The sequence below is a fragment of the Vanacampus margaritifer genome, chromosome 2, assembly GCF_051991255.1.
Source record: "Vanacampus margaritifer isolate UIUO_Vmar chromosome 2, RoL_Vmar_1.0, whole genome shotgun sequence".
NCBI lineage: Eukaryota > Metazoa > Chordata > Actinopteri > Syngnathiformes > Syngnathidae > Vanacampus > Vanacampus margaritifer.
The window spans coordinates 50,525,020-50,540,997 of record NC_135433.1 but is presented as its reverse complement, the minus strand read 5'-3'; the positions used below and the strand labels follow the sequence as shown (position 1 = coordinate 50,540,997).

Below are 15,978 nucleotides of genomic sequence, written 5' to 3'. Positions count from 1 at the left end.
AGACCAGCGACTAGACTTGAACAAGCTGAGTCCAAATGACAGTGACACAGTCAGAGGCCAGATTGTGGGTAAGCTCACAAGCACACACAAGGATCACATCTTACTTCAAGCAATAATCGCTTAAATAGGAAATGATGGAGCAGTTAAATTTTGTTGTAATTTATTCTTTTTGATGCATATTCCAGGTTGTTTCTCTGCGCTGTATATTACAGTCATCTGCTGTAACAGTGGTGTCCAAACTACGGCCCGGGGGCCATTTGTGGCCCTCCATCCATTTTTAAGTGGCCCGCGGGATATGCTAAAAGTCACATCTGCTACTAATACATTTGTTTGATATACTGTAGAGCTTTTGTGAATATGCAAATGACCTCTTCAGAACACTTTGGTTAATAAAGATAATGAATTTTTAAAAGCAAAAATGCTTTCCCTCCACTTTCTGCAGTATGCAAAGGTCCAAACAGTCAAAATATCACATAAAAGACTCCCAAGTAACTACTCTAAAAATGGACATCTTACAACAGATTGCTTGTCTTTTGCTTCCAAATGTCGAGATGGGATTCGACAGCTGTTCAGCGCAGGGGCTGATATTTTCTGGTAAATTACAGCCAAGGGTCTTGAGTCTCGACAATCCCAAAATCTTGTAAAATCCTAAACTATTTGTCTTATAGAAACCTGTCCAGGTAGCAGTTTTTCACACAAAAAAAAAACCACTGTAATATATAAACAATTTGCTTCTTTTTTTTGGTTTGACTGATTTTCCCCTTGTATCCTTCTATTTTTCTCTATTTGGCCCTCGGAGGAAAAAAGTTTGGCCACCCCTGTACTAAAATGTGATGTAATGTGTTGTTTAGTAATCCAGTGTGTGCATCTGTCTGCCATGTGTTGCTTCAGTGAGCTTGCAATCCAGAGACCGGATCGGCACAGGAGGCCCAGTGGTAGACTGCAGTCGACTGTTTGACAACGATCTTCCCGACGGGTGAGTCTGTTGGGGCAAATTTCAATCTTAAATATCATCTGAGGGGGAGCTTTGTAGCCGGTGTTGCCCGCCTTAAACAACACATTCTGCTATATGAAATATGGAAATTCAGACAGCGCCGCAAGGCAGATCGCTGCTGATCAGTCCTGTGGCCACATAAGTATGTCCCCTCACTGCTGTGCATGTGTATGTTTCTGTTGCCAGCTGGGAGGAGAGGAGAACTGCATCTGGACGAATCCAATACTTGAACCACATCACACGCACTACACAGTGGGAGAGGCCGACCAGGTGAGTCCACTGTGTAGCCCGCAGAAACTCAACAAAATAACTCACTTCTAACCCTCGAATATTCAATCGAGAACAAAAACCACCATGTCCTGCCATTGTGTCTGTCAGACCTGCATCAGAGTACTCAAGTCCTGGGCGGCCACTTAGCTGCATCGTGGATGAGAACACGCCCATTAGCACAAACGGCGCCACGCCTACCACAGCAATGCCACCAAATGACGGTGACCAGCGGGAGAGGCGCGTTCGCTCCCAGAGGCACCGCAACTACATGAGCAGAACACACCTGCACACACCTCCAGACCTCCCAGAGGGCTATGGTTAGTGATGTCACAATTAGACGTGCAACAATTAATCTCATGAGAATCATTTAGAGACCTTGTTTAAAGGAGAAGTAACCCCCCGAAAAGAAAAAAAACACAACAACAACAATATGTTCCATGCAGCCCCACTAGTCTAAATATGGTGTTTTGGTTAATATTGGGTTAGTGGAATATGAGTTAAGCAGCAAAATCCAGCAGTTTTATCAATATCAGAAGGCGGCCATTTTGCCACTTGCCGCCAAATGAAAATGGCATCAAAGTTGCTCAGGTCTAAGGTAACAACCAATCATAGCTCATCTTCAGAAAACAGGTGAGCTGTGATTGGTCGTTGCCTGGGCCCTGAGCAACTGTGATGTCATCTTCAGTTGACAGCAACTGGCAAAATGTCTGCCCCCTGAAATAAATAACTCATAACTCATATTCCACATAAATGTAATATTAATCAGAATGTCATGTTTAGATTAGTAAGGTCCCATATAATATATTATTGTCAAGAAATGTTTAAAGTTGACTTTCATCATCTCCACAGTAAATAATAATATTCTCAGATTTCTGTAGTTCTCCGTGAAATGCCAACAATGTCTGTGTTTAGTCAAAATAAGACTATTTTCAATTTGCAAACATCTGCTTTTACTTTGGGAAACAAAGACCAAACCAGTAAAACTCCACTGTAAGTTTGAAAGAAAAATGCTGCACCGTTTAGCAACAGCATTATTATATGAAACATTATGCAGACATCTTTAATTTGTCCTGTTATCTCTTGTAAAGAGCATAAAATGTCCAGAATTTTGAACATTTGCAACCTGATTGGTGGTGATGATGAAGTGCTTTATAATGACATTAGATTTTCATGCGCCGGTATTTCTTTTGCGCTTCGACACTTCATGATGAATCCCGACATCACTGTAATTGGATTGTGCTAATTGCTCCGCTCCTCCCTGCTGAACACTGGGCTCAGTAAAGCAGCTCGTCTGAGGCCTCATTCAGTCCACAAGCTCGCTGTGATGCTGTGGCCCCACACAAGGAGCCTGTAATACTGGCTCCGTTTTAGACAATCTAATTGAATTGATCTAGCTGTTAAAGTCTGGCTGCTGCCATTTACCCCCTCCCCGCCTCTTTCTTTTTTCTGCACGCACTCAAACAATCAGACACATTCATGTAAAAAGTAAACACACACACCAGCTGCAGTCCTCCACACATGTTTGGGAGTTTTGTTTATCCTCATGGGATTTTTCTTCACCGGTGTTTTGGAGCCAGAGCTGTCGAAGAATATCTGAGCCTTGTGCTCAGTGTGTCTCAGATTTAGGAGGCTCCTATCCGCTCTAGGTTCTCCTTCCTCCCTCTGGCCTTCATTCCTTTTTTTTTAAGGTCATATTTTTTAAATCCGTCAGCAGATCCGATTCTTCTCATTTGAGCACGCACCAAGAATTGTCACCTCAAACTTATATGTGTAAATCAGGGTGATAATCCAAAGCGTTAGCAGGAACGCCAGTACCTTGAAAACCATATTGTAGCAGGCTGGACTAAAAAAAACAAAAAACAAAGCCCTCTCCTTCCTCTCTGATATTTCGTACATTGTAAATCTCCAATGACTCTTCAATTTGACTCGTTTAGCAATCTAATGATTGCATTGCATCTCATGTTATTGTTGACCTGACTCCTTTTATAAATAATTTTACAGAACAGAGGACCACGCAACAAGGTCAAGTGTACTTCCTTCACACTCAGACAGGTGTCAGCACATGGCACGACCCCAGAGTACCAAGGTATGTGACCTCCAGGATGTGACATCATCACGACAACACATGGTATGATGAAAGTGTTGTGGAAATATGCACTGCTTTTCCGCCTCATCACAAACCCGATGATTTTACCATCTGACACTGATGTACAGTGTGTATATAATATAACTGTATATGTGTGTATGTGTATATATACTGTATATACCATATGTGTATATGTATTGTACGGTATGTATATTTGACTTCGATATTGGACATTTTGACGAATATTGGTGTCTGCCTTTTTTCAAAATCTGACGGCCGATAAAACTATTTTAATCTCCGGGAACTTTAAGTTAACTTTATAAGAGATGCTGCTGACTCTGGGAACCTTCTGAACCATTCGTTAATGTTCGACATTAAAACTAAGAAATATGAAAGTGTTAGATTTCAGTTATTTTTAAATTTGGGGGAAAAAAATATTTACTGTTGAAAACTATAGAGAGCAATGGCTAACTTTTTAAGACATACTGATGAAAGAAACTTACATTTTGAAAAGTCTGAAAAATTGTTCATTGAACATGCTTTGAGAAAATACAACAAAGCCAGGATTGGCATTTGCATTAAAAAATAAATTTACAACAATATCCCCCCTCTTTTTTTATTATTATTGAAAATTAATGTCGGCTCCAATTATCGGTTATCGGCCTCCTTGACTACTAATAATCGGCATCGGTATCATCCCTGAAAAAAACATATTGAACTATCTTTAATGTATATGTTTACTGTATGCTTATGTACTGTATATACATATGTACTGAAGTAGAAATATATATTCTATATATAAAATGGAATTTGTCAAATTTGAAAAAAATATATCATAATGAGCATGCTATGTATACTTAATCTATTCTTGCTTGCAGGTCTATTATACAGTATAATATATTGTTCCATAGTCTGTTTATTCCGGTAATAATGTGCCTACATTATTTATTATTGTGTTTTTTTCTGTCGCATTCCAGAGATCTTAGTAATGTGAACTGTGAGGAACTGGGTCCTCTACCTCCTGGATGGGAGATACGGAACACTGCCACAGGGAGAGTATACTTTGTGGACCACAACAACCGAACCACACAGTTCACTGACCCGCGCCTCTCTGCCAACCTGCATCGAGTCCTTAAGTGAGTTCTGACCTTTTGTACTCTTACAGTATATTATCGTGAAATCATTAAAAATATATTTTTTTAATGTGGTTTTGTTTTAGTTCATGTACTCAATTGTTTTGCATTTACAGTCCAAGCCCAAATGGCTCACGGGGAGGCATTGAAAGTCAGAATGCGAGGTAAGATTTGTTTTTCATTCCAGGAAGCCCCTGTTGTTGCACACGGCTACACGTTCGCTCCACTTTTTCCACACATGCTTCAAGCCTTGTAGAGTTTCGGATCATTTGAGCATTTTAGCACACTATTCGTCACGTAGCTGCTATTGGCTAGACATCTGACAGGAGAATGGGAGCCGAGGACTAGTATAGCTTACATCCAGGAAATATCACATGGATGTAATGCCCGTTAATGAATTGTGTGTTTTGAGTCAATCTGAGGAGGTTTATGCATCGGTTTATGTATCTGTGCATGGCCCAAGCCTTTGAGCATGGCCCAAACACATGTTCAGAATGTCTTTGCCTATGCAGCTGTTCAAACACCTACTGTGCTGTTAACGGCCATAGAGTTACCCATAGGCCTTTGCTTCACGAAGATGGAGCTGTGGATGGGCCTGACCTCATTCCTCTGTGCAGGGACGGAATGCATTGCAGAGAGATCCGGTTTCTTCCTTTCCCGTTCTTATGGATCAAAGAACATGCTGGCATTCTTGACTCGTTTTTTTTCTTTTTCTCATCTGTGGTCCCCTGCAAAGTCTTAAAAATGCCACTTTTTTTTCCCAATGTCAGATGCTTTTTTATGAACAAGATTATGCAGGGAAGTTGTTTTGTTTATTCTGGTGGAATAGAACGCGTTCAAGTGGGTGAGGGCACAACCTTTCTCTCCATTGTGATTATTCTAGTGTTTAGGCATGGTGTGGTCCCCCAAAAAATTTTAAGTAAAAAAAATTGTACTATCATTGTCAAACCTGTGTTTGATTGCTCAAATACTTTTTAGTACGTTTGTGATGTTAGGAAATATGTGCTATCTGGAAAAGATATCAAGCATCATGGAGTTCCATCAAGACATCTGCTTTTTATCAATTCAGGGATTTCACCCCCTCTGTTCCATCATACCACAAAAAATGTTTGATATACTGTCTGAGTCTGACAAATTTGTTGTTTTTAATGCTGCTTTTTATTTCATTGCGACTTTGTCTGAACATCCAGCTCACTTTTTGCTATAATACAGATTTAGCCCATGATGTTACAAACCCGACTGGTCACCTTTCAGTAACTGAATCCTTGATTCCAGACCGGTTTTGAATATCGCGGCATGAGGAGTTATGTCATCTCACACAGGATTTACATTTACGGTCTACAATATCCTGTAAACGTGCGCTCATTTTGGTGTCTGTAGGTTACAGAGTTCTGTTCATGAAAGAAAGGAGAAGTCCGTTGCATTTTGTTTGTGATGTCTAGGGGAGGGAGGCTTTATAGGTGAAAGTGCAGAAAGAGATGCTTTGGCGCCTTGCTCTCATCCGTCCCCTCCCACCCTCCGACTTGTCTGCTGGATTTGGATGCTGTCAGGCGAGTGCCCTTCCTACTTCCCATCCCTCCCTCAGAGTCTAGTCTGCAGGAAATAAAAGGATTCAAGAGGAGTTCTTGAGAGTCTTTTGGGGCCCTGTGGCTTTCTGGGCTAACAGGAAGTGATTGAAAAGCCTAACTCGATTCCACTTGGCAGACACTACAAACTAAGCAAAGTTGTCAATGTGATTATAGACAATGCAGGCCATTAGAAGGATACTTGAGAGCAATTGTGGTCGAATTTAACCTCTGTTAACTGCAGCTGTCTGTTTTGCCCTCTGCCTTTATATCTCCTTTCGTAGAAGTTATCTTTTGTCAGATTAACTGACTTGAACTTCTATTAAAAATACTTATTGATTTGTTTTATTCATTTTTTTCCCTTTCGGACACATTATTACAGGTAACATCGTTCACATCATATCATTTGCAACATTGACATCCGAAAAAAGGGCTGACGGGTAAAAGCCATGGCTTATTAGTAACCCGTCCCCATCGATTCTTACTATACGCATCAGTCATATACATTGATTATGTATGTTCTTTACTACTTTCGCAGTCGACTGACACGTGCTTCTGCCGTTCTCGTCGCTTCACTTCTGTTTACGACCCTGAGCCTCATTTTGCCTGCTTCCCCAACTGAAGTGCAAAATGCCGTTGTGGAAGTAGTCCTACCCCATAAAGTGAAATATTATATTATATTATTGTATATTATATTATATTATATTATATTATATCATATTATATTGGATACTGCTTTTTTTGACACTGCATCTGACAAGTTATTGTAGTATTAATATCTTGTGGCAAAAAAGGTGAGAATTTTTTATGCTGAAAAATTATTTGATCAAATGGATTATGACCGTTCGTCCACAGCTAAATTTAGGCTGGGGGGGGGATGTGTTAGAAAGAAAAAGAACTATGTCTCCATTGTATAGTGCATGCTTTTATATCCTTACATATGTCTAATCTACTGGATTGTTTATATTTGTTAATGTTATATTCAAAAGTAATTCTTTTATTACACCACTTTGTGTCCATCTATCCAAAGTCAGCCATTTTGACACGAAAAAACAATAAACGGGGTTAAAAAAAACAACATATGTCCATTATAGCATTGCAAAAATAGCCAACTGTTTCCCTCCTTTTCACTTTGTTGTTGTTGTACTTACTGGGAGAGAGATCGCTTGTTCTTCATCTTTGTACTGACTAAAATGTGTCCTATTTCGGGATTATAGCACCACCTCTTGTTTCGGCATGTAATTAATGTTGCCATATGGCCAAGTTGACCCAAAATGGATTTGAAATACTTCTTTATGTGTGGGAATAGCCTTAATTATTATATCTAAAATGTGGATTGGGTGACCTAGAATACACAAGTGTAAAAGCTTATATTTATTCTTTAGCTATTCTGAGTAGAATATTGCTAACCTCAGGCCTAGTTAATCTCTGTATTTTATGTTCTGATCTTTCCCATCTTCCTTTTATTTATTTTTTTGCCCATCAGTCGTCAGAACCAGTTGAAGGATCAGGTCCAGCAGGCTCTGGTGTCCACAGGTCAGCTCCCAGAGGAGGCCGAGTGTCTCACGGTGCCCAAGTACAAGCGAGACCTGGTCCAGAAGCTCAAGATCCTCCGACAGGAACTGTCTCAGCAGCAACCGCAGGCTGGGCATTGTCGCATTGAGGTGTCCCGTGAGGAAATATTTGAGGTGAGGAGAGCGCGAAATCAATGTATCAAGTATCACAACATCAGTGTCTCACCGAGGCACCCCAATTAACTCATTCACTGCCATTGACGGCTATAGACGTTAAAAATTCATTTGAACTATTTCTATTAATTTAACTTTTGTTAACTAGAGTATGAAAACCTAGAATTTTTTTTATTGTACATTTAGAACAGATATCAAATTTGGGATTAATCGTGAGTTAACTACTGAAGTCATGCGATTAATTACAATTAAAAATTGTAATCATCTGATGCCCCTAATTTTTTATATTTTCTTTCTTTTTTTAAATTAGGGGCATCAGGTGATTATTTTTTTTAATTGTAATTAATCACATGACTTCACTAGTTAACTCAAGATTAATCACGAATTTGATATCTGTTCTAAATGTACAATACATTTTTTTCTAGGTTTTCATACTCTTGTTAACAAATGTGGAAAAAAAAGTGAAACTAATAGAAATAGTTCAAATGAATTTTTGACGTCTATAGCCGTCAACGGCAGTGAATGAATTAATTGTTAGAAAGAAATTTCTTTGAACCGACTGCCAAACTTCCATAGTGCCCCAAAACAGTCTTACAAGTCTTACAAGTTATGAGCTGTTGCTAGGTTGATGTTTTTGTGTTGTGAGCCAGAATGTGAGTAATTTGAGCATGCTTCAATTAGACTGCCGCTAAAGTAATGTGTCAAAAAACTGAAGCCATTAAGGTAGTAGTAAAGTCCTTGTAGGCCTATGTGGGAAAGGAGAACACAAATACTAGAGTACATAGAGTACTAACAGTATGTATATATATATATATATATATATATATATATATATATATATATATATATATATGAGTTTATTAATGTTTGCTTTTATTTTTTTTATTGTAACATGAATTCAATTCCTCTAACTGTGGAAAATGTATTTAATCTGACTTTTTAAATAAGGGTGCCACTTGCTATTCCACTGTCTGTGAGGCAGACAACACAAGATCTGCTCTTAGTTAACTGTTCCAAGTTATTTTTAGATTCACTCAAGCTACGTGCATGTGAACCTTTTATCTCGATTTCTTGTGTACTACCATAAACATTGCCCCCTGGCAGTTTGACGGTGACACACACATGTGGAAGCTTTTCAGTTTCCAATCCAAAGCAGAACTCTGTCTCAAGTACGTTTACTCAGTAGGGGAATGTTTTCTGCTTCTGCGAGACGCAGGGAGGGCCTTTATCAGCGCAGCAACACCTGCAACGGACTAGACGACCCTCATAAAATATGCAGCGGAATGTGCTGGAACAGCCATGTCTGTTAATCTGAACGAAGACATTTTTGTTGGCTGATCTCACAGCATATGAGAGAGACGGGCGTTATAGGGCAAAGGGCGTCTTAAGGTTGTGTGAGACATAACGCGTAGCTTCTCCAGACCATCTGAAGCATTAACTCATGACTGAATGGGCAAGCGTTAGCCTGTGGTCTGTCAGAGCCTTCTAAATGTGCTTTTGCTGTAGATAAGACCTTCGCTTTTCCCCTCACAGCACCTCGAAGTTGTCTGCCTCATCTGAAGGGAAGGGTGGAACGTGGTGGTGAAAGAGGCTGTGTTATTATAGCCTTATGGCTGTGTTTATTATAACTGCCCCTAATCCACTTTTAATGAACCCTGCCCTTAATACGCCAGCAGTCTGCACATGGGATGAACACTTATTGAGCTGGAGAATGACAGCAATGAGCCGCAAGAGGCACACTGCAACAGCACATACAGGACTTGATGACCTTCTCGTTAGCTGTAAAATTTCACTTTCATGTTGTGTGCTGCAACATTTTCATATCTAGCTGTTGTTAAATGGTTGCGTGCATCTGTGGTGCGTCGCTAGTTTAATGGCAATAATTTACATTGCAAATAAGGTTGAACAATTAATCAAATTAAAATCAACATTGCAGTGTTGTGGAATGCAATTTTCAAATTACAAAAGATGGAATTTTTGGGGGGTACACGGCTTCATTTCAGTGTGTCTACATAGGTTTGGTGCAATCCACATGTTTACATATCATTGTTTCATGAAACATGAAAAGTTGAAGCCATTAAGACACAGCTTTGTTTGCATTATTGTTGTAATGTGATTTGTGACTTAGTCATTTATTTTCTGATGCACATATTTGGTAGGATTTTGTGAATTTATCAAAGTGAATGCTTCAAATACTGCAAGTCAAGTTGTTTAGTAAGTAACTGTATTTTTTTCATGTTAATTTACGGTTCATTTGCCTTTTATTTTGTGTAAACCTAATTTATAAGACCAAAACATTTTGGTATACATCTGGTTGTTGTAATACAGATTAATTTATTGGTTGTGTTTGTATAAAAATACAGTACATAGGAAGCGGACCTTGACAAACAATCGCATATTGAGGGAAGGGGAAAAAAAATCGCATTGTTTATTTTTCAAAATCATTCAGTCCTATTTACAGTTGCTTATGCAACTGTGTGTTTGTACTTGCTCCATTTTGCTTTGTCCACGGGAACCACTAGCAAGTTTTGCTAACTTTCCTTAATGAGTCTGTCTTTACTGCACTGCAGGAATCCTATCGACAAGTGATGAAGATGAGGCCAAAGGACTTATGGAAAAGGCTAATGGTGAAGTTTCGGGGAGAAGAAGGACTTGATTATGGAGGAGTGGCCAGGTAGGAAAGCATTCGAAAGTAATTGACACCCCCTCCAAAACTGTTAATGATTTGCTGTTGCTTACAAAAGCACTGCTTTTGTCTAAATGAAGCTCCTCAACTCACTTCAACATAGTTGCTTGTTACCAAGATGCCACAAGATAGCAAAGCAATACTGATATTGTTTCAGTCAACAGCAAATAGGTAGAAAAAAAATCTGCGAAAAGGTTCATTTGAGAATGCTGTACTGCAAATATGGATGAGTTCACTGTAGAATACAGTATAGATTTTGGTCAACTTATTTTTTCGTTGTTTGGTCTCTCTGTACAGGGAGTGGCTCTATCTGCTATCACATGAGATGTTGAACCCGTACTATGGCCTGTTCCAGTACTCGCGTGATGACATCTACACACTGCAGATTAACCCGGACTCTGCAGTCAACCCTGTGAGTCATGCACAATACAGCAGTCATATGTGATGGCAGTGCAACCAACTCTAACCAAACACCTTGTGTTGCCAGAAAGAATCTCCTGGTATTTGATAATTCCTATCAAACCATCATTGAAATTTTTCATCGCTCAAACATTCTTGCTGGCTTCTTTTTATGAGCTCAAATACTCCTATTTTCCTAATCACGTTTCCTTCATTTCAGCTTTCTAGAGAAGGAATCATTTGGAAAACAAATCGTGGTTTTGAGATTCCATTTGTTTTTCACTTGTTTTATTTGAAATTAAATATATTTGCAAAATTTGTAATAGATTTCCACTTTCCCCAAAAAATGACAGCTTGTAATATTTATAGTATTGAGTTATTTAAAAAGAGATATATATTGGTCACAGTTTAACCTCTACAAATATTTAAATGCAACACATGAGCAAGTTCCACATGCAAATAATCATTTCTTTAATATGCACGTGTCCTCTATGTGTAGGAGCACTTGTCATACTTCCACTTTGTGGGCCGTATCATGGGGATGGCAGTGTTCCACGGCCACTACATTGATGGAGGCTTTACCTTACCCTTCTACAAACAACTGCTCGGCAAACCCATCACCCTGGACGACATGGAGTCTGTAGACCCGGACCTGCACAACAGTCTGGTCTGGATCCTGTACGTACAAGACACATTTCATTGTGATATTATAACAAATAAATGTGCAATCCAACTCACTACATTGACATTTTGAGCACAAAAGCCCTTGCCCAGACCTGGTTGCTTGATGACAGCACCCTCTAGGGTTTATTATTGAGCAAAGCTGAAGAGGATTCAGATGATGGATTTTTCTTTTTGTTGATGTTTTCCTCAATGTGTAAAATCCTGTGATTGACTTGAAATGACTCCTCAGAGACAACGACATCACAGGCGTGTTGGACCACACCTTCTGCGTCGAACACAATGCCTACGGAGAGATCATCCAGCATGAGCTGAAGCCAAATGGCAAAAGTATCCCCGTCACGCAGGACACGAAGAAAGAGTATGTGCGCTTGTACGTCAACTGGCGCTTCCTGCGGGGCATTGAGGCTCAGTTCCTGGCTCTGCAGAAGGGCTTCAATGAAGTCATCCCCCAACACCTTTTAAAGGCTTTTGACGAGAAAGAGCTTGAGGTACTTTCCCTTTGTCATGTCGGCAAATCAAACTTGATTCAGGGGGGTAGTAAATTTACACACTATTCAAATAAACATGTTGGTGTCTTCCTTCCTCAGCTGATCGTATGTGGCCTGGGTAAAATCGACATCAATGACTGGAAGTCCAACACACGGCTCAAACATTGCACTCCAGACAGCAACATCGTCAAGTGGTTCTGGAAAGCTGTGGAGTCTTTCGATGAGGAGCGAAGAGCCCGTCTACTACAGTTTGTCACAGGTTCTTCCAGGGTTCCGCTGCAGGGCTTCAAGGCCCTCCAAGGTAAAGAAAGACCAATGATGAGAAGAGAAGTTGTTTTTAAGTCATTGTCATGTTTCAATCACAACGCACCAAAACCATGAGTTCTAACTACAGAAGATGTCTCTGGGTTTTTTCGGACCAATTTCAAGCCCGTTCTGCTGCTGGCAGATCGTGTTACAGTGAGATGAAGCACTCGGGCATGAGGAGTACACTCTGACCTCTTGTTATCTCATGGGCGGACAAGAATGCTTAACATTGCCATCTTTTTTCCAGGGCTAACAAGAATGATAAGAAAATGAAAAAGCAAAACTAGAAACATTTAGTTGCTGCAGTTTTGTCTCTGTGACCTTGCATTGATTGTGATAAATGGACATATTTCTGCCATTAAGAGTCAGTATGCCAGCTTCACGAATGGCCTACATCAAAACTGATAAATTGACAATTTACAATCAAAAATGCAACATTTGTTTACCAATGCTTGGTAATGGTGCAAATGTACACTGTAAAAGCAAGTGTCCGGAAGTCGATTTTTACTGAAGTTTTATTTTCTTTGACTGCAGGTGCTGCTGGCCCACGGCTATTCACCATCCATCAGATTGATGCCAACACCAACAACCTCCCCAAAGCCCACACGTGGTGAGAAAAATGTTTGGGGGGATACTGTATTATTTTCGAGGAGGTGTGACACTAGGGGCTTCTGCAGCTAAAGAAAAAAAGACAAACTTCCGTTGTGCTTATTCAATCAATCTTTTTCAACTGGGAATGTTGTTAATTGGTTGTCTTTTTTCTTTTTTTAATGGAGAAATGTATTGAGTTACACCTCTAACAACCCCTAGGCAATATTGTGACCCGTTTTGGGCTTTTTGATGGTTCTGGTCAAGCCATTTCAAAATAAAATACTACCCACGGGTTAATATCATTGATAAAAAGAATGATATAATAATATTAGAGGAATCAGGTGATTACATTTTTAAATCATAATTAATCGCATGATGTGTTGAGGTCATTTTTTTGCCACATGACTTAAATAGTTAACTCACAATTAATCAAAAATTTTATATCTGTTCTAAATGTACAATAAAATGTTTTTCTAAGTTTTCATACTCTTGTTAACATAAAAGTGGGAAAAATGTTAAACTAATAGAAATATGTCTGCATCTTTTAGTCGTAATAATTCATAGTAATTCACAGTAATGACGCCATTTTAAATTTAGTTAAAGTTGTGTTGTTGTTACCTCCAGCAACGGACGTCCATCGAGCAGGTCGGCTCGCCATTAGGCGCGTCAAATTTCCATGTTTAAGCTTCATTTAGCTCCACTCTGCCGAAACACGAAATATTGGTTCTGGCTCTTCCAGGTCACGCAAAAAGCGTTTTAAAAATTACTGTACGAAGTATTTTGATGTAAATATCAACTTTAACAGGAAAATCTGACTTAAATCGAAATCCGGGTTACATCGCCAGCATAGGCACGGAGCTCCGCCTTAACTTGAGGACTCCCTGTACTGTATTAAATTAATTAGTAAAATAAGGAGTGCGATATTGATTTGTGTTGAGGTCATTTTTTTGTCACTAGATGGCATAATTGCATCTGTAAGACATTGGTGACAGCTCAGTACATTTTTCTTTTCATATCAAAAGCTATCTAATCTTTAACATGAAGTAACTTGTGAAATTCTGCACATTTTTAAAATTGTAATAAAGAACTTGACCCCAGTCGCCACAAATGTATGGATTATTACTAAATTTATTACTGCTAAATCTTGACATGGACATGCCTGCTGCCTTTCTACTGGAATTCCCCCAGTACAAGTTTTCCAAGTAAGGTGCGGTCATTAAAGACACTCAAATTTTGACACCCCTAAATAATATAAATATTTTGTTTTTGAATGAGAATGTTTCATTCTGTAGTTTTTCAGTATTTACTCTTACCGTATAACTGGCTGAGAGAAAATTGTTTTTGAAACCGTTCATAATTCCCTCCTTCCACCTTGACTAAAGGCCCTACCTCCAATTGAAGTAAAACAACCACAAAGCATGATACTGCCACGACCACACACAGATAGGGTGTCATTTTGATGATCTAATGATCAACAATGTGGCCAGAGATACCTTTTGGAATTATCACTTGAAAAGTTCCAACTTGGTCTCATCAGATGACCATAACAAAATCACCCAAACTCAACTTTGGTTGAGAAGAAATGTTACTAGTAACTTAGACATAGTCGTTCTACAAGTGTGCTTAATTGTCTTAGGGCAAAGTGTGTAATGGTACAGATCAAGAATATGGAATAAATGCTCATATGACTTCATGAATTTTCTGCTGGTTTCTCCAAGCACTCCTGTCCATTTATATGAACTTCCTAATGCTTTTCATACTGCCCTAACTTGAAATCCTCATCTTCTATTTTTACAGTTTCAACCGGATCGACATTCCTCCCTATGAAAGCTATGACAAACTATATGACAAGTTGCTGACTGCCATTGAGGAGACATGTGGCTTTGCTGTGGAGTGACTCTGTGATGGGGCATGGCAGAATAACCAGCAAACGTTACATGGTTTGGCCATGACCCCCCCCCCCCTTTTTTTTTTTTTACACACATGCATCGAACACTCTATGGTCTTTTCTGTTATTAAAAAAAAAAATCTGCAGCTGCTAATAACTCTATTTACTAACTTGAGGAACATGCAGGATTCGCTGGCTCTTCCTCTTTTTCTATGTTCATGCAAGCATTTTCAAATAATGACTATTCCATGTAGCAAGGATCATTCTGAACCCCAACAACTGCATATACAAGAATGGATTGTTAGCTGAAGTACAGGGTAATAATTTCATTGGTTACCGTAACCGCTTGGAAACATGAATTCTCGATATGGAGCGTGCCTTGGACTGATCACATGGGAGCAAGCGGGCATGTGCGGATGCAACGACTTTGAATTTGGCAGACGAGATTTCCATCGCTCTCCAAAGAAAGCAGCAAGGACCCCAATGTGTCGCTGCACAAGCTGCATTCCCATTGTCACTTATTGTCAACCAGTTTGTATGAACATGTATACACGAATGAAGTGCTTGCAATGTGTTATTTTTATATAGTAACGGGGAAAATGGAAGAAAATGAGTACAGTTCTAATATATCTAATTTATTGCTGATATTCTATATTCACACAGTATATATTTACACAATATATACAGTATAGATGACATCTCCCTGTTTCCATTGTTTCAGAAAATAGGGTTACTGTTTAAATTATAAAAGGAATTTGTAAGAACAGAACTACAGTATTTTGGTTTATTTAACAAACTTCTAATATTCAATGGGAAGCGTTTCTCAAAGGCTGGCAAATCATGAACACACACACAGAGATAGCCATTGTTGAATCTTTGTCCAACTGAGTAGACCCTTTAAAATCTATTAATAGAATTCTGAAGCCACTTAAGCAACATGTTTTGTGTGTGTGTGTGTGTTTTTTTTAATCCTTTAGTCAACAGTCGCTCATTAACAGGGCTTCATACATGAATTCAAATGTTTTCATTAATTCCTAGACCCCAAAGTCTTTGAATACCATGCGGTGTTAAATATCAGTTTATCGGCATTTGTCTGAAGTTGGCGCCCACCTGAACGTATATTGATTGATTTCTTTTCAAAGTCCACATACACTATTGATGCCTTTTGTGGCCAAAACGAAATCAAATTTTGCAAGAATA

The 15,978-nt window shown here is 39.1% G+C and overlaps 1 protein-coding gene across 1 annotated transcript in view; it reads left to right on the top strand.

Annotated features, from left to right (window-relative positions):
• smurf2 (SMAD specific E3 ubiquitin protein ligase 2) overlaps positions 1-15,343 on the top strand; it is a 51,614-nt gene extending 36,271 nt beyond the window's left edge. The window contains exons 5-19 of the mRNA XM_077557511.1: positions 3-68; positions 892-976; positions 1,181-1,264; positions 1,373-1,581; positions 3,266-3,350; positions 4,328-4,486; positions 4,600-4,647; positions 7,535-7,736; positions 10,307-10,410; positions 10,720-10,834; positions 11,321-11,499; positions 11,735-11,993; positions 12,093-12,294; positions 12,834-12,909; positions 14,688-15,343. Of these exons, the coding sequence (XP_077413637.1) occupies positions 3-68; positions 892-976; positions 1,181-1,264; positions 1,373-1,581; positions 3,266-3,350; positions 4,328-4,486; positions 4,600-4,647; positions 7,535-7,736; positions 10,307-10,410; positions 10,720-10,834; positions 11,321-11,499; positions 11,735-11,993; positions 12,093-12,294; positions 12,834-12,909; positions 14,688-14,787 (1,973 nt within the window). The 3' untranslated portion in view covers positions 14,788-15,343. The remainder of the gene's footprint in view (positions 1-2; positions 69-891; positions 977-1,180; positions 1,265-1,372; positions 1,582-3,265; positions 3,351-4,327; positions 4,487-4,599; positions 4,648-7,534; positions 7,737-10,306; positions 10,411-10,719; positions 10,835-11,320; positions 11,500-11,734; positions 11,994-12,092; positions 12,295-12,833; positions 12,910-14,687) is intronic.
• The last annotated feature ends 635 nt before the right edge of the window (positions 15,344-15,978 follow it).